General features: G+C 32.3%; 1 protein-coding gene across 1 annotated transcript in view; it reads left to right on the top strand.

The window, feature by feature from the left end:
- Positions 1-774: 774 nt before the first annotated feature.
- The window catches only part of LOC106465135 (poly [ADP-ribose] polymerase 2-like), a 25,280-nt gene continuing 7,769 nt past the window's right edge, over positions 775-18,285 (top strand). The window contains exons 1-8 of the mRNA XM_022392965.1: positions 775-1,119; positions 2,117-2,720; positions 3,030-3,365; positions 11,288-11,384; positions 14,282-14,365; positions 15,628-15,712; positions 16,274-16,412; positions 16,928-16,991. Coding sequence (XP_022248673.1) covers positions 1,098-1,119; positions 2,117-2,720; positions 3,030-3,365; positions 11,288-11,384; positions 14,282-14,365; positions 15,628-15,712; positions 16,274-16,412; positions 16,928-16,991 — 1,431 coding nt within the window. The 5' untranslated portion in view covers positions 775-1,097. The remainder of the gene's footprint in view (positions 1,120-2,116; positions 2,721-3,029; positions 3,366-11,287; positions 11,385-14,281; positions 14,366-15,627; positions 15,713-16,273; positions 16,413-16,927; positions 16,992-18,285) is intronic.

Below are 18,285 nucleotides of genomic sequence, written 5' to 3'. Positions count from 1 at the left end.
CTCTTCTTGTTTACTTTCTCGTTCTTCTTGTTTCTTTTGCTGTTCTTGCATTGCTGCCATCAAATCTGCTAAGCTGTAGTTTGATTTGCCGCTTCTCGTTTCCATCTTCTCTTTTTCTTATTTTTTTTTAACCCACTTTCTGACACCAATTTGTTACGTCTCCGTTCGTTCGTTAATTAATTTTCCGTAAATTCGTTCCAACGAAACTTTAGCGACACCAATCCCTTCTTAAATAAAACTGGTTTATTCTTTCCGAATACAACTTTACCGATACACTTAATTTCAACAGACACTCTATAACAACGCTATAATTCTCAAAGAACGTCTCACGTGCTCGTGCTCGGCAATACTCAGTTCAATTGCACATTGTTCCGTCACGTTGTGACCGTCTTATATATATACCAGGCCAACCCCAATCTTTATAATCTCCCGACAATTCACGAAGGAACAGGATATTTGTAGAAGGAGGTGGTGTGATACCGTGTTTAATATAAAATACTACTGATCTGAGGTAAAACAATGATGTATTACATTTTGAACAAAATGTTGATTATAGTCGAAAAGTAATAAATATTTAACTATTGTTCTACATTCAAGAACGAAATTCTATATTAGAAAAAATAAAATAAAATTATTAACTGTTACTTCACTCTTTCGGAAATTTGGATCCTACATATTTTATGATTTTGTAAATTTGGTGTTAAAATCTTTATTTCCGTTGCTGCAGAGATGTTTGTTTTATTGGTGGCGGGAAATATTCGAAGTAGTAAATGATGTAGGTGAATAGATCATGTATTAGTGGCAACTTGTTTTGGTAGATTTTTGAGTATAATACGATTCTGAATTTGTGATACATTGTGGAAGCAAGCTAATTTGTTTCAAATTACAGTTTTAAAAAGTTATATTTGATTTACTTATGAAAAATTAAGACACATTTACTAGAAACTTGTTTTTTTCTCGAAACAGGCTGCCTTGAATTTACTTACCGTAGTGGCAGTAGCGCTCAGTAGTATTATCTTGGTGTAGAGCAACTGTATTATTATCTATAGTTTTATATATTTGTCTAACTAAAGAAAGCAGAGGGTAAGCGGGAAACGATGCCGAAAAGAAATGCAAACGGTAGGTACTGTTAAATTTAGATTACAGTGAATAAAAAAAAGTTTGTATTAAGTTATCTAACGTAAGCTGAATTATGATTCACTAACACTACTAAAAAATGAGTAGTATTATGATTACTACTGATTACCGACATGTTTATTTAATTTTAAGTTAAACTTAAAGACAGAATTTACTTTTAATTTTCCTTATTAAAATGGTAAAATACTTTGTTAAGTATTCAAAAATAAGGTTTTTATACATGTACAATGTCAATTTTAAATATTATGGTGTAAATAATACAAAAAAAGCTTTTCTTTAATATTTCCAAAATTGTTGCTTAATTTATTTCAATCAAAAATTAAATAGTAACACTAACAGTAGTTTGTTGAAAACAAGTTCAACTTCTGGCTCTCAATTAGTCAGTGACAATGTTGGCCTTAGGGAACAAGCAGTATGTTTGTGTGCCATGATAAAATGAAGGGCTAGGTTCTTACCACTACTACTAGACAGTGGAAGAGAAAAAATAGTAAAATCACCAGATTATTCACAAGTAATGTGTTCACATTTTTACTGTAAATTTAAATTTACTTGTATATTTTTCTGTAATTATGTGTTGGTTGAATGGGTATGGATGTTAGTAGTAAAAACTAACATTGCTAGTAGCCCCAGAAAAAACATCATTTAAATGTAAAGATGAGTTATTAACTGTGAGACATGTATAACTAAATCATCTGAATGGAAAACAATTGAAAGTGTATATTTACAACTGGTAAAAGCAAGATAATCCCTAAGAAAAAAAAGATGCATCTAACAAATTTGAAAAGTAAAATCAAAGCACCTCTAGTTTTTTGCTTCATAGTGATATTTTAAATAGGTATAAACTTGTTATATCTATAAAAAAATTTATGTTAATAAAGATATATGTATTGATCCAGACTTTTTTTGTTCTTGTAGGATTATCACATTTTACACATAATTTAGTTTTAAGTTTAATACATAATCTTAATTAAACTATTAGGTTTAAAAGAACCAGCAGAAAAAGTGAAAAAGAAAGAAAATGGAGCAGGTGACAAAAGTGCTGTACTTTCATTACGATGGGAATGGGAAGCTGATAATGGAAACTGGACATTTTATTCAGATGACCACAGAAAAGAGATTAATAAAGCTGTAGCTAGTGGTAAAAAGATGGTCTTAGTAAATAATGGAAATAATATCCAATTTGTTATTAACTTTGACAACATGGTCCAGCGTAATAAAAAAACAGGCTGGGAGAGGAAGGTCAGGTGCTATCTTCCTGATGCTTTAGGTGGTGGTGGTTCACTCTGGCTGTGGGTTGATGAAGACAATGATCATATCAGTTATGGTCCAAAACAGGTTTTGATGTTTGAAGAATCTTTGAAAAAAGGGGAATCTGTGGTCAGTTTCACTTTAGGAAAGAGAAAATACACTGTTGACCTGAAGGCATTAACTGAGTCAGATAGCAGTAAAAGAAAAAGGACAGTTCTTAGGGTGAAATATGCTCCATTATTGACACTTAGTAATCAAATTAATGGTTCAGTAATAGATGAACCATCAAAATCACCAAACAAGACAGACAAAAACCAGGCTAGTGACACAAAAGGGTTAGTATTTATCATCTTCATAATAAACAAACCAGTCTTAAAAGCATTTTATTTTTGATGCTTAATATTTTTATTTCTTTGTTTGTTTTTACAATTTGATTAGAATTTTATACAAAAGCATCCAAAATATTTACATTGAGATTTCTGTTTAGGTGAAAAAAAATTGTAAATACAGCTAATTTATTTATGATGCATGACTTTTAAGAAGAGTAAGGCTCAAACCAGTTAATTTTCATATATTAACTCAGTGTATTAACTTGTTTGTTTTTTGAATAAGTGAGCTTCTGGTTTTTATTTCATATCCACCAGGAAAAGAGTAAAACCTAAACAAACTGAAGCTACAGATAATGAGGACATCAAGACAATTGTGATAAAAGGTAAAGCACCTGTTGATTCTGAATGTACGTACAAAGAAGGGAAGATTCATGTTTACTGTGAGGGAAATGACATCTATGATGCTTTGTTGAACCAGACAAATCTGCAGAATAACAACAACAAGTACTACATTATTCAGTTGTTAGAAGACGATGATTCACCATCTTATAGTGTGTGGTTTCGATGGGGCAGGGTTGGAAAGAAAGGACAACATAATCTTGTGACATGTGGCAGCAACTTAGAAAAAGCTAAAGCTACATTTAAACAGAAGTAAGTTTTATTCAAGGGTAAGAAATATAAATAAGATTTGTTTAAGTTTGGAAATATAGATAATATTTCCTGTGTAAGGTCATTAAACATTTTTGAAAGATATAAAAACTGAAATTTGAAGAAGAGAGGGAAATATTGATAGGAAAAAAATATAGAAACATGAGACATAGCTGTAGTGTGTAGAATAGACAGTTTGTTGATATATTTATTGGAGACTTCTGTGATCAGTAGCTTCAGGATATGAGAATAATTGACTTTGCCTAACTTTTTTAACACCAAACATTTGTGATAAAAGCAATACAAACTAGCCAACAGCTTTTTATAGGCCTGCAATGAACTTTAATTCTGTACCCAGATTTCTTAAAGCTATTATACTGTTAAACATTAGATGATATCTATCCTAGTTTTCATTTTTCTGAAGAGAATATTTAAAGCCATATTTATTATGACTATGTGTGAAATTGATAAATGAATTACAACTAACTTTTTCCTAGATTTGTTCTAGTTCATTCTCTACCAACTTTTAAAATGTATACAATGGGCAGTGTGATTTAATTTTTATTTTGTTACAAGACTAAAAGTGTTTGTAAATTTAGATTAGTTGAACAGGAGATATAACATGTAAAAACTTATAATCTTTTAATATAAGTGTTAAGATGTTTGTTAAATGTTATTTGTATTACTGTGGCAAGTTTGTGTTAACTAATTTAGGGTTATTTTTGTATACATATATTTTACTGTTGTTTAAGCTCATTTTTCTACTTGAATTTCTTCACTGTTTGGCTTTGATACATGATGTTTATACAAGTTTATAAAACGTTTGGAAAGTATAAGGTTATCAGTGTTTCTATCAACTGGTAGATACCAATGAGATACTATTTGAAAAGCTAGTCGACCAGTAAAGATTTAAACTGCAAGTTAGTCTAACTGGCTGGAAAACCTCTGTGAGGGCAGCTGTTTTGGTGCATGTATATTAAGTCAGTTTTAATTTCAAAAAGAAATATTTAAAAAATTCCCCATCTTTATTTTTGTGTGTTACGTGATGCTGAGCTCTAATTTCTCTACTTCAGAATTTTCTAACGTCAAAGATAGGTAGGTGAAGTTTCCAACCAATTAGAAACACAAACTATATATATAATTACAAGCAAGAATCAGGAATTTGAACCTCTTATCATCTTGATTTGGTGAGATACCAATCAGTGTCAAACCCATCAGAGAAGACCTCCCCTCTCATTCTAACTTTTGAGATTGTTTGCTAATCTGCTTTACTTGGCTGATTGACATGTTTATGACCAATCTAAAGAGCAGAATTTCCTCTTCGTAAATTGTTTTTTAGTTTTCATTCCATAAATCATTAGTCACTGAAATTACCTGGTATGTAGTGATCATATTTTGTTGCTCCAAATGCTAAAGGAATTTTGTTAACCTATTTATATCTTACTTAGAAAATTAAATAAATTATAGTAGTTTTGGGACATACTATTCCTTATTTTTATGTATACATTTTCTTCATCCTTATTTACAAAAATAAGTAAAATTTTAAAATTAGAAATTCCTCAGCTTATCATAACAAAACATCAGTAAAATAAAATGTCTAAAATTTCATAAGCATATGTTTTCTGTGAAACATTACACTCAGTAATCACTTGGTGTTTATGTTAGCTCTATAGAAAACAGCTAATGAGCTCCCACTGATTTGTTGCTCTGATGCAAGGATTGCTTTCCTAGTCACTACAGAGCATAATAATAAAATCATAAAATTAAAAGGAAATGGGTGTGAAAAACTTGCAATTCATAGAGGAATCTCTAGGGGTTATGCAAATGAAATATGATAACTGCATTTCAGAAATAACACTTACTTCTCTGCACCACTAAGAGCTATTACCTCGCATGCAGCTGCCATGATATTTCCTACACAAGCCTTGAATTAAATCCCACTCCTACAAGTGTATTGCACCAGCCTATGACATAATCATTACAATGCTGTAGCCCTCCATCAATGGTAATGCCTATGTTAAATGTGTTTTTTCTTATGCTTGTTGACTTTATAATCGACTTAACAGACTGTCTTTCTTTCATTAGTGCTATGTTGTTTTTCTACTTATTGCTCTTTTGTTCCATCCACCTGATTGCAACTTCATTTTCTCTTGCAATCACATTTCTAATTTAGACTTCTTTCAACAATATATAAGTTTTCAGTTATTTTCTCTAACTGATTCAATGACGACTGTATACACTGTTTATGGACCTTACATTCAGTTGTTCTGCCTTTAAATCACTTAGTAGAGTACACTTGTGTGTGTGATGGGTCTTGGATTTCACTCTGTTGTGAGGTATTTTCTATGTTGTGGATAACTTAAGTTCCATAACCTTGTTGGGCTGTGAGGAACCATAGTTAATTGATGATATTTCCACTTTCATGCATCAGGTAGTTGGCTCTCTTCTGTTTATTTCAGGTCCCTAATTGTTTTGTTTCTTTGCTTTATGTGGAGCCTGTCTCACTTGTTGACACTTTTGGCCAGTTTTTTTCAACTCTGATCTTTGTTTCTGGCTATTCACTCACTGAAGAATAATAGGTACTTCTTCCTTTTTTGTTTGCGATGCTTGTGTATGATATTCTATATTTTATACTTATCTGTTGTAATATCATTTTGGCTCATGTGCTCCTTATGACCCAATTCCATGTTGTCCCACATCTTTCCTGTTCTACTTGTTTTTGTGGCTCCTTTGCTATGGCCTCAGGTCTTGGCCCCCAATCACTGTGTCCTTTTTGTCTGCTTATAGTACTCCTCTTTCTCCTTCTTTGTCTTTTCTTTCCCCTTTCTGTTAATTTTGTTGAATTTATCTTACTTTCTTACTCTGTCTTTGCCCTTCACCTTCTTCCTAAAGTTTTTTTCTTTTTTTGTGACTCCAATAGTTTTGGTGGGGTCAACTGTGATTTCCATTTCTTTTTCTCCTTTCTCTATTTTAACCTGGTTTCTGTGTTTTGGGGATCTCCTCAGCTGGGTGTCCACATCCTTTCATCTTATGTTTGGAACCTTCATCTTGCCTATATGTTTACAGATCTGCTCACCTGCAACCTTTTGTTGTTTCCTTGCCTTTCCAAATCACTGGTCCTCTATCTGCCACTCATCCTCTGGAAACATTTCAGGCTACCCTTCTTCTATTCTTCATTCTCTCTTACTTTGTTTATCATTTACCCCCCCCCCTACATGGCTAGACATTGCAGCTTTGAGTGGTGACTCTTTATTGGACTTGATCCTAGGTTCTAATCTCATCAGTGCTTGCGTCTTCCACTTTACCCTCCTGTCTTCTTCCTTCTCCACTGAACTTGGGGTTTTGCATATTCTTTTTTATCATTTCACTCTCTTCTTTCATGCTCCACCTCTCCTTTCAAACTGTTGTATTTCCTGTTTTCTTCCCACCAATCCTTTGCTTCTTCATCATCTTCAGGACATGGTGCCCTCTTTGTTAGCAATGGGAGCTATAGAACCCCAACTCACTTAGGTTGTTTTTTTTTGTCGTTCTCATGCAGTCTGAGATTTAGCACCCTGTTTTTTGTTGTTCCTCAATTCTTGTTGGATGACTTTCTCTGTCTGCATTGGGTTCTCTCTCCCAGGCTGTGTTTAACCAGGATAGAAATGCTTGATAGGAATTGGTGATTGCTACTTCCACTCTTCTTCAGGAGACCTCTCACCTGGGCTGACTGGTCTAACTTTCCAAGTCCGTTTTGATTCCCACTCTCCCTTGTGTATTTGTGGAATGGATATTTTGGTATCCAGTACACTTTTCTTTTGTATTTGGGGCCTTCTGCTCCCTAAGAACCCTGATTCCTTTTGGTTGTACACACATGCATCCCCTTCAATGGGCTCTAGGGAATCATTGGAACATGTCCTGCCCTCAGTTATCTGCTCTTGTGTCTTTACTTTCCTCTCTACATTTCCCTGTCATGGTGACTCAATTTATCCAACATAACCTGGGAGATACCATTCCTCCTCTTGGCCCAACTTGTATCTTTACACCAGTGCCTCTGTGTTTGGTTGGGGTGGTTCTCAATACTATCATTCTGAGTACTGTTCTCCAGAGGAGCATTCTCTGCATATCAGTTTTTTGTAGATGGTTGTAGCTTATCTGGCCTGCCACCTTTTATTGAGGTTGTCTGGTCATCTTGTGATGATCTGCTCATATAAGTCCATGGTTGCTTCTTCGATCAACTGCCAAGAGGGCACCCAATATATAATCTGTGCTTTTTCACTCTGGACTTCATGTTTTGGGCCTCAATTCATTATATATATATATATTCATTTTATGACTTGTCACGTACCTGGGGGTGGATCACTCCCATGGAATAGTACTTACATCCTTTGATCTTCCATTGAATATGTTCCCATTTCAGAACCCTCCTCAGATTGATGCTTTTGTGACTCCCATTTTGAATGTCTTTCTTCTGTTGACCTCAGTTATCCATTTTTCATGTAATGGTATTGTGCCTTCATCTTCATGCATGGGATTTCTCAGGTCCCTTGCAAGGTGTATGGGATTTCCTTGCAGTGTAGCCTGTTTTCTCCCTCATTGTTGTAGGCCTTCTTTCAACAGAATTGGGCTGTTTACTGCCACTACTCTCTCTGTTGCTTGCTTTGGCTGGGTCATGCTAATCTTCCACATCTTCCTTCCTTCATTGGCTTTTCAACAAGGACCTGTTTGTCTTGACCATTGCAGATTACTAAGTGGTGTTATCCATGACCTTCCACCTCTTCCTGGGTGATAATTTCATCCTTTCATCTGTTATCACAGACCTGACATGGTCTTCTTCGTCCATCGCCCCTCTTGTCCAGCTCCTCTTCCCAATTGGGACCTTTATGTGGTTTGTCAAACTTACATGCCCCCTTTTGGCTGTTGGCCTCATTCTTCTTGTATCATTGTCTCTCAAATCATATTTCTTCTTCTCCCTGCTTATGGTTATCATCATTCGGACATTTAAGCCTTGAAAATCTTTTGTACTCTCTATCACAGGGACCAGTTGATGTTACAGTAGTCCCTGGTGGACACAATCCCTCCCAGTAACAACTTCCTTTTGAATATGACTTTTTTTTCAGTGCACAGAACGATTTTACATTGATCTGATCTCCCATGAATGACTTCTTGACAGATGCGACATACGACCATGATTTTTGGGTGGATGGTCAAATAACAACCTCTCTATAATGACTTTTCTTCATATTAATAATGTAATTTATAGAGGTCACATGACCAGAGATTCCTTCACAGTTTAGTATATGTATCTTGGTACCTCGGGGTGTTCAAGTCAAACTCCATGGTACATACAAGTAGGTATTTTGGTTTAAAACTTTCAGGTCCTGAAAGGTAACTGCGAGCAGTTAGAAAGTGTTGTTTATCTTTGCCCCACTCACAGAATTAAGGTTTATTCTTTTAGTAAATGTAGTAGATTTTGAGCTAGTGTCCTGGATGTTAAGTAATTTAATAAGGATTTACTTGAAGATTATAAGCTCATGGTTTGTTGAGTGACAGACTCGACTAATCTGTGTGGTAAGCATGGCCAGTGAAATACCTCAAGGCATCCAGGAAAGTGGGAATATCTCAAGCTGAGAACAGGAAGTCGCTTTGAAGAAGGCTCGAAGTGTTGATATAGAAACATGACGTGGATGTCGATATAGACCAAAGTTGTGAAGAAAGCATCAAAATAAACGAAACATAGAAATTAGAGAATTTTTAGTTAACTTGAAATTGCTTTAATGCAACATATTACATTTTATATAGTATTTGTAGTCAGAGAGGATTACCTTGTTAGATATTGGCCAGAGTCTAGCTATAATTTATTTCAAATATTTATTCTTATTTCTTTACTGGTTCTTCTAAATTTGCAGAATGGTCCCTTTTTCAGAGATGGGATTAAAGGATCCAAGTTTCAAGGTGAAATTTTGGTTTAGGGTGGGGCTGTTTTGTTCAGTTAAGATACGTAGCTTCTGAGGTTTGGTTCTTTGTTTAAAATTACAGCGTTTTATATAGATATACTGTGGATTTTTTGAGTTGCAATGGTGGTAAATATGGGATGTTTTTTATTATGTTTGGTGAATCTGGTTTCCAAGTTTCTTGTGGTTTCTCTGATGTAGAATCCTGGACGTTTATTACACGTTATTTTATAAATTGATACTAAAGTTGTACACAGAAAACTAACAATGAAACACTTCTTGATATAATAACTACCAGACTTGTGAACATTCAAAGTGACTGTTAAATGTGCAAAACAGACTAAGATGAACAATTTTTTATGAAATAAATTTTGTGTCAGTTTGTAATATTTTATATGTATGTAATAAAAATGTGATACATGGATGTTTATGAAATAAATGTGATCGATGAATATTATTTTACATATCCTTTACTGTATATCTCTCTGTACTGTACATAAAATTTATCAATGAATTAGGCAAAGAGTATTCCCTGCTTGAGAAGGATGAGGTCTCCCATTTGGTGGTGCTCTACTAGGCAATCCCCGCTATCGTGGAAGTCACGCCCCATAGGCTTTCCCTTTCTGTCCCTTTTTTTTTGGAAAGGAACTTATATTTGTAATTGGTTTGCACTGGCCCCCTCCATCAATTTCAATGTGGAATTGTAGCTCTTACTTGTGTAGACAGGTTAACATTTTCCTTATCTGAAAATGTATTTTAGATTGATATTTACTTCTTTGCACCACCTTTCCACTTCTAGTGCATTTTCTATGCCTTGTCAAGAATGAGCTTATTATCACGTGCTAGTTCCCATGGGGTTTCCTGCATAGAGGTTGTGTCAACCTCTCATTGGTGGAGGGTGACAGTATTAGGACAATTATGTCATAGGCTGGCACATGACACATGTAGGGGTGGGAGTTTGTTCAAGGCTTGTGGCATGTGCAGGAAATTCCATGACAGTTGTGTGTGAGGTAATAGTTCTTAATGGTGCAGAGAGGTAAGTATCTATCTGAAAATACAAGGAAAATGATAATGATAAAAAGAAGTGTTTTTATTTGTAGCATGAAAATTATCTTTCATTCAAACTGACTCAGTAAAGGCTTTAGAAATTCACAACTAAATCTTTTGTAAGAAATACCGTATTGGTCTGATTATAAGGCGATTTTTTGTTATTAATAATTAGGCTGTAAAATTCATGTTTGCCCTATAATTTAGCCTGTTGTATTCCTGAATGTCCAGATAGCATCGTCTACGCATGTGCATGAGATATTCACTCAAAGTCATCGTTAATTTTGCAAATAATCCACCTGCTGGCTATTCAGTTATAGTATTGATCTTGTGGACCTAAAAAAAAGGACGTTATGATACTCAATTTTTTCTTTCTCATGGTTTCTGAAAATGGGGCTCACCTTATATTTGAGATCACCCTATAATCGGTCCAGTATGGTAGTTTATTTTAAAAATCTGATTCTCTGTGTACTATAGACTTATTTACTAAAAGCTTGTCGTATTTCATGAAGTCACACATAGTAATTTCAAAATTATAGTAAACATTATTTATAGCTTTACAGAGACTTGTCAATTTGACCGACCTCATGAACAAATGGTCAATTAAATATAAAGCTGTACATTAAATTATTTTTTCCACACCTGCCTTCTTACTCTATAAATACACATTTATCTGTTCACTAAGAGTTAAGAGTGAAAATTGTCAGGCAATGACTATTTCCTTTTGTGTTGTGGTCAGTAGAATAATAATATGTCATTATACTTTTTCTTGTGAAAAGACTGGTTATAAATTAGTATATTGAATTGTGAAGTTTTTGTCTTAAAATTGGTGATGCTAAGTTTTATATTTTCATTTGTAATAGTGCATTAAAATTGTTAGAGATAGAAGACAATGCTGTATGAACATGCTTGTTGTAAGAACGACTTTTTTAATACTTTATTTAGGTTTGAGGACAAGACTAAAAACCTTTGGGAATCTCGAGAGAATTTTGAGAAAGTACATGGAAAGTATGATCTCCTCAAAGTGGACTATAGTGCTGACGTGAGTAGAATTTGTAACTATCTTATGTGTTTATTTTAATGTAACTTTCTTTCTTTATCTAAGATATATATATCCAGCTCAAAATAGGAAAAAGATAATTGAAGTTTTCCCTTAAAATAATTATGGGATAACCAGAGTTTTTTGTATTCTAGTTTTGATAAGGCAAACCTCTGTTATTACATGAATTTGTATTTTATACAAACAAGTAGATAGTTGTAGAGTTTAATAATCAAGTACTCACTAATGGGTATGTGTTCACAAATACTTATTTAATACTACAGACTTTTCAGTGTAATGAATTATCAGAAAATGTTTGTTATTAAGGTATTTGATCACCTCAAATACCAATACAAGTTACATACCAATGTGGAATATTTAAAATGAGTGAATTGATGAGCCACTGAGGTGATGTGGCCAAGCCTGAATCATCAACACTGCTCAGATGCAAATCGTGTGCTGTCAGTTGCCTTCCCAAAGATCCTATATTTATTTTATTTAATTTATTTACTAACCATGCAATTCAGCATGCTGGTGAGGGTGCACGTTATCATCCATTGGAAGAAAGCTCTAATACACTGAATCCTTAAATCATGACATAATGTTGAGTTGTAGCACATAACGGTCAGTGTGGTCACCAGTACTGATTTTTGTCCAAACCAGTATGGCACCACAGCCATATGCATGTCTTTCCTCCATTAAATTAGGGTCAAATCTGGTCTTGACCTCTTTCAAGCTCCAGATGCATGCGTGTCTTTTACTTGATTACAGTGTGAAGCAGGGATCATTTGTAAACAAGGAATTTGCTCATATTTCAATTGCTCAATCCCTGTTATCAACACCACTAAAGATGGGCTGTTTTGTAGCTGAGAGTTAGAGGAATCCACACCATTGGTCATTTTCTATAAAGGCCAACTTAATGAACCCTGTTTCATTACCACTGAAATGTGTATATTAGATCACATGACCAGTCCTTATTTTTGTTTATTTATTGTAAGTTCAAAGCTGTACAATGAGCTGTCTGCACTGTGCCCACTTCAGGGATTTAACCACAAATTTTAGCATCATGTGTCCTCAAGCCTACCAATGAGCCACTTTATTTTGTAACTGTTGATAGTTATTTTTACTGGTTATTAATTACATTCCTATATATTCAGGTTCCTATACACTCATACAGTGTGTACATTTTCTGCATTTTGAAAACATAACACAAAAGAATGCCACTATAAATGTATTCAAATACTTTGATATCCTTGTAAGAATGTACAGAATTAAACTTTGTGACAGTTATTGAGTTTTTAGAACAGTTACAAATGAATTCTATTCACCAGCGGTTAACATGTCAAAAACAGTAGTTGTAGATGTTTACTAGTGCAATGTTAAATACAGCCAAAAATATATCGTACAAAAGTTAGTAGTCTGCTTTAAATTGAATTTTCTTTTTTATTGCATGACTTGATTTGGGTTATAATGTTGAACAAATGTTACATAGAAAAAAAAAACATGAACACCACAAACTTTTCCCAGCTGGATGACATGATTTGATTTAAGGCTGTTACAATTTAATACGATATTATAGTTATTTTGTGTCTTTAAGAACACAAAAAATAATTACATATTGCATTCTTCAGTGAGAAAATATTAAAAAAGACCAATATGCTATAAAAGCCTGTTAGTTAAAGCAGTATAGATACAGAAATGTAACATGATTAGTGACAGAGAACTTTGCTCACAATTAGGCTTAGGAAATGTTGAAGTAATTTTATTGTGTGAAAAGCTTCTTAGCACATGTTTTGTTATAAATAGATACTTATAAAAGTTACACTTTATGTATTTTATGTTATTAAAGATTGTAACTTAAATTCAATATCATAAAATATTCAAAAGTTTTTGTTTTATTATTCTAATATAAACAAGTTCAGGACTTGGCATTAAATTCTGAGGTTTGAAATTTTACTGCAAGAGCAACTTTCATTAAATAAAAAATGTTAATGAACTTGCCACAAAAGAACTAGTATTGCAAAATTTGTTTTGTGTTCTATTTACTGTGTAGCATCCTACATATTTAGTTCATTAATTTCAGCAAGAAAGAATACTTATTTAACAAAGTATTTCTTACCCAGGTTTACAAAAATTTATAAACTAACCACTGGTATAGCTGCAATAGGCTTGAAGTTGAAGCATTTGACTAATATTTTTAAGCTAATTAGTCAAATTTGACTTATAATAAAAGCCAACACTCGTTAAGTTTTGCATTGAAGAGCTGAGAACTACAACATAAACTTTATGATAGTTTAATGTGTATGGTAGAAACAAAAAGAAATTTAGACTTGATTAACATATTCTAAACACTTCAGCCAAAATTTATGATTATGTATAGGTTCTGGACTTGTTAAAAATAAAATTAGTAGTTTATAAGGTTGTTGAAATTCATACATTAATATAAAAAAATAATCTTTTTTTTTGGTACTTGACTATTTCTGTATTATTATTACTTCTAATAAGTAGGAAGATTATTTGACATTATTAACATAAGTATATGGATTATGGCTAACCTATATCTCCTAAGGTATATTATTGGGGTTATGACCAAAAATATTGAGAATATAGGGAGGATATCCAACTTATGAATTCTTTCTTATCACTATAGGTTTTAGTTTCCTTTTGTAATGATTTAGGATGTTATGTACTTCTAGTTAATTAGTTATGTAGAATAAGTTTAAGTTATACATTTCTTTTTTTTAGTTCTGATCTTTATAGTTAACTTATTTTCGATCAGAATTTATTGAAAATTATTACAGTTAACTCTTGTTTTGGGAAAATGTTAGGTGCTTACTTTAATAATAAAACTTATTTCTGATGTATTGCTGGTAATACTTAAGAAATAATGGTTTGTATAGTCTAAACAGGATGAAAAAGACAAGCTGGTAAAACCAGAAAAACCACTAAAGACATGCACATCCAAGTTAGATATCAGACTACAGGTATTGTCACTTTATTTTCAGATGTGATGTGTACTATTAAAAGGTGATGCTGTATGGTACCTGTGTTGTGATGTGTACTATTAAAAAGTGATGCTATATGGTACCTGTGTTGTGATGTGTACTATTAAAACGTGATGCTGTATGGTACCTGTGTTGTGATGTGTACTATTAAAAAGTGATGCTGTATGGTACCTGTGTTGTAATGTATACTATTAAAAAGTGATGCTGTATGGTACCTGTGTTGTAATGTATACTATTAAAAGGTGATGCTGTATGGTATCTGTGTTGTGTACTATTAAAAGGTGATGCTGTATGGTATCTGTGTTGTGATGTGTACTATTAAAAAGTGATGCTGTATGGTACCCGTGTTGTGATGTGTACTATTAAAAGGTGATGCTGCATGGTACCTGTGTTGTGATGTGTACTATTAAAAATTGATGCTGTATGGTACCTGTGTTGTGATGTGTACTATTAAAAGGTGATGCTGTATGGTACCCGTGTTGTGATGTATACTATTAAAAAGTGATGCTGTATGGTACCTGTGTTGTGATGTGTACTATTAAAAAGTGATTCTGTATGGTACCTGTGTTGTGTTTGGAATATTATGTGAAGCATAAATGAAATAATTTGTACCCAAAATGTAATCATAGAAATAACCATGGAGGCTAGTTAAATGTTTGATTATTTGAAATATTTAATTAAAGTTAATGAAGGTAAGAATGAACGTGATTGTAATGATGTGATCATGAACATGTGCTTAAACTGTTCCCTGTATTCAGGAGCAAGTGTACTATATTTTTACAGTGTTTGAATCTAATTAGATTAATGTGACAGTGAAATTTTACTTGTCAAACAAAATTATTTTTATTAACATGTGAAATAGTTTCTTTGAATTAAATATCAATTATTAAATTATTATTAAAGAGTAGCTTTTTTAAATTTATCCCAAAACATTTAGTTATTTGGGGAGGGTAAAGGTGCTGAATTTGGTATTTAAATTAACACAGGGTATAATATATGTGTGTTGTAAGTTAAGGAGCTTCATTGAAGAATCATTACTGGAATACAGGTCTTAAAAGACATTATAATTTGCAGAATATGTTTTACTTTTACTTTACACTTGTAGAATAATCTTTTTAAATTTGTAATTAAAATTTTTAAAGCTTCCAATGTTTGAACTATAAAATTATTACAAACTATAAGAACACTGTGAGTTACCTAAAATAAATGATTTTATGAGCAGTTATTACAAACTGTTTCAGCAACTAATAGAACTTATATGCAATATACAAGCTATGGAAGATGCTGTGATGGAGATGAAATATGATGCTAAGAAGGCACCTTTAGGTGGGAAAATATTTTTGATTTTCTGTCACACTAAACTTTTTGTGAAAAACAAAATTCTGTCCTCAGTATTGTGTTGATCTAAGTGTATCTTTTATATTAATAGAAGAATTGTGCAGTACTTACATTACTCTTTTAAATAATACCAAAAAAGAACATGTGTTTCAAAAACAAAATGAATGTTGAAATGCTCTGAATGTAGAATTTCATTGAGACCACTATTTTACTGGCACTTTTTAAGTGGTATTACAAACTTTAACATTGTCACATTATTATTGTTTTTCAAGGCTGTAATTTATCTTGTACTGTGAGTTTGTAAACAAGTTTATGTATGTAGTCTAAGTGAAATGGTAACAAGATGCATCCAAGTTGGTCATACATATTTGAGAGCCATATTCAGTATGTTATCTTGACTTCTAAAAGTTAAGTTGTATAGTTTTCAGTAAATATTCTAGGTAACACTTAAGATTTTTTGGGGGGTTATATTACAGGATGTTAACTTTAATGGTTAAACTTGTCCTAAGTTGAAAGTATATTTCAAAACTTCCTTGTGGTGGTGTCTAGGCAAACTAACTTCAGACCAGATAAAGGCAGGCTACTCTGCTCTGAAAGAAATTGAAAAATGTATCAATAAGAACGAAGTGGGATCAAAGTTAGTGAAAGCCTGCAATGACTTCTACACAAGAATACCTCATGACTTTGGGTAAACAATTTTAGAGTTCAAATTTGTTCAGAAAGTTATTTAGATAAAAAAGAAATAATAAAGATTGACTATTTAGTTTACCTGGTGATAATTTTAGGTTTCTAGTATATATCAATCTGTAAGCCAATTTATCTTGGAAAATTGTATAATTCTTGTTCTGTAAGATGAGGTTTATACCTGATAATCATTGATTTTTAGTTTTTTTACATTTTACTAAGGTTGTTTATCTCTTAATAAAATCATGCAATTTTAGAGCTATACCCTTCATTAAAATAGTTTATTTAACTTTATGGATTTAGCTTTATATCAGTGTGTGTGTGTGTGTGTGTGTGTGTGTGTGTGTGAGAGAGAGAGAGGATGCTTATATTTTGATAATCTTGGATTTCTTGTTTATACATTTTTCTTAAAGAAAGTTTATATTTTATTTTATAAAGATAATATTTTTCATTAATATCAGTGTATATAATGTGAACAAACAATGTACTTAATTTTTTTATTTGCCAAACTATTTTCAGCATGAAGAGGCCACCATTGATCCAAACTCAAGGAGAAATTAGAGTTAAGCTCCAGTTGCTAGAGGTAAACAAGTAAAGCTGTTCACAGACAAGGATTAGTATTTTACATAATAAGCTTCTTTTGTAACAACTCATGAAAAGTCTTGTACTATCTGAATAAATGTCTTATAGTAAAATGCTTAGTTGTTATAAGGGTTAAGTTTTGAAAGTAGAAGAGAAGAAACAAAAAAATTATAGAAGTTATTTAAACACTCCATTTTGGTTGAATGAAATAAGACTAAGGTTAGTTTTTATAGTAGAAAAATAAATAGGTAAATGTTTATTTTAGAAGATTTTTTTGAAATCTGTTGATCAAACTGTTTAGTCATATATATATATATGTGACCGACTAAATTGTTAATTGTTACTTTACTGATCGGGTTTTTTTTGACTGATTTTTTTGCAGTATTTGTTCAACTCTGTGACTATGTAGGACTGACTGGATTTATTTTAAGGTTGTATCAATATAATGACCAGGTGTTTTTGGCTGATTTTATTGCATTATTTATTCAATCTTTTATTGTTTGTTGGGTTGACTAGATTTTTTGACAGATTTTTTTTTGTGAACTTTGATCAAACTCTATGATTATAGGTAGGACTGACTGTGTTTGTTTATAGATTGTCTTAACATAGTGACCTGGCTTTCTTTAATGATTGTTTTTAAGGATGAATCAATGTGGAAAGTTAGATATATAAACAAAAAAAACTAAAAAAGGCCCACATAGCACAATATAATTAGAAAAATGTTTCTCATCAAAAATAAACAACACTGTAAATTTATTTTTGAATAATATTTTCAGAATGTCCTTCATCCTTATAAGCATTAAACAAGGAAGCAGTTCAAATGTCAATAACAAAACAAAGAAATGGAACATATACATTTCATTTCATGTATATTAATTGCTAGAAAATCTTTGTTGTGTAGGCAAACCAAAAAATATTGTAAAACACAGACAAATAATATACAATTATATTAATAACATTAAAGGTGAATGATTATAAAAAAAAAAAGTTATATTAAAATAATTTGAAATAAGGGAAAGAAAAATGCAACAAAATTTATTTTAAAAAAAAGAGAGGAAGAAATGAATGTGTACATTTTATGTCGTGGTAAACAAGTCAAAAAAAAAAAATCAGAAGAAAACATTATATTAAAGATGTGATTTATGTGGCCCATTGTTTATTCTGTTATTGCCATTCAATTGGTTAGAATTTGTTTCCTTTTTAGTTGTTATGACGATCTTTTACCTGATGACTACCGGTACTAACTTTCTTAGTAGGCAATGCAAGTGTGCATTTGTGAATTGAAAAAATGATAG

The sequence above is a fragment of the Limulus polyphemus genome, unplaced genomic scaffold (genome assembly GCF_000517525.1).
Source record: "Limulus polyphemus unplaced genomic scaffold, Limulus_polyphemus-2.1.2 Scaffold1846, whole genome shotgun sequence".
Lineage (NCBI taxonomy): Eukaryota > Metazoa > Arthropoda > Merostomata > Xiphosura > Limulidae > Limulus > Limulus polyphemus.
The sequence above is the reverse complement of the archived record's forward strand: the minus strand, read 5'-3'. Positions and strand labels throughout refer to the sequence as shown.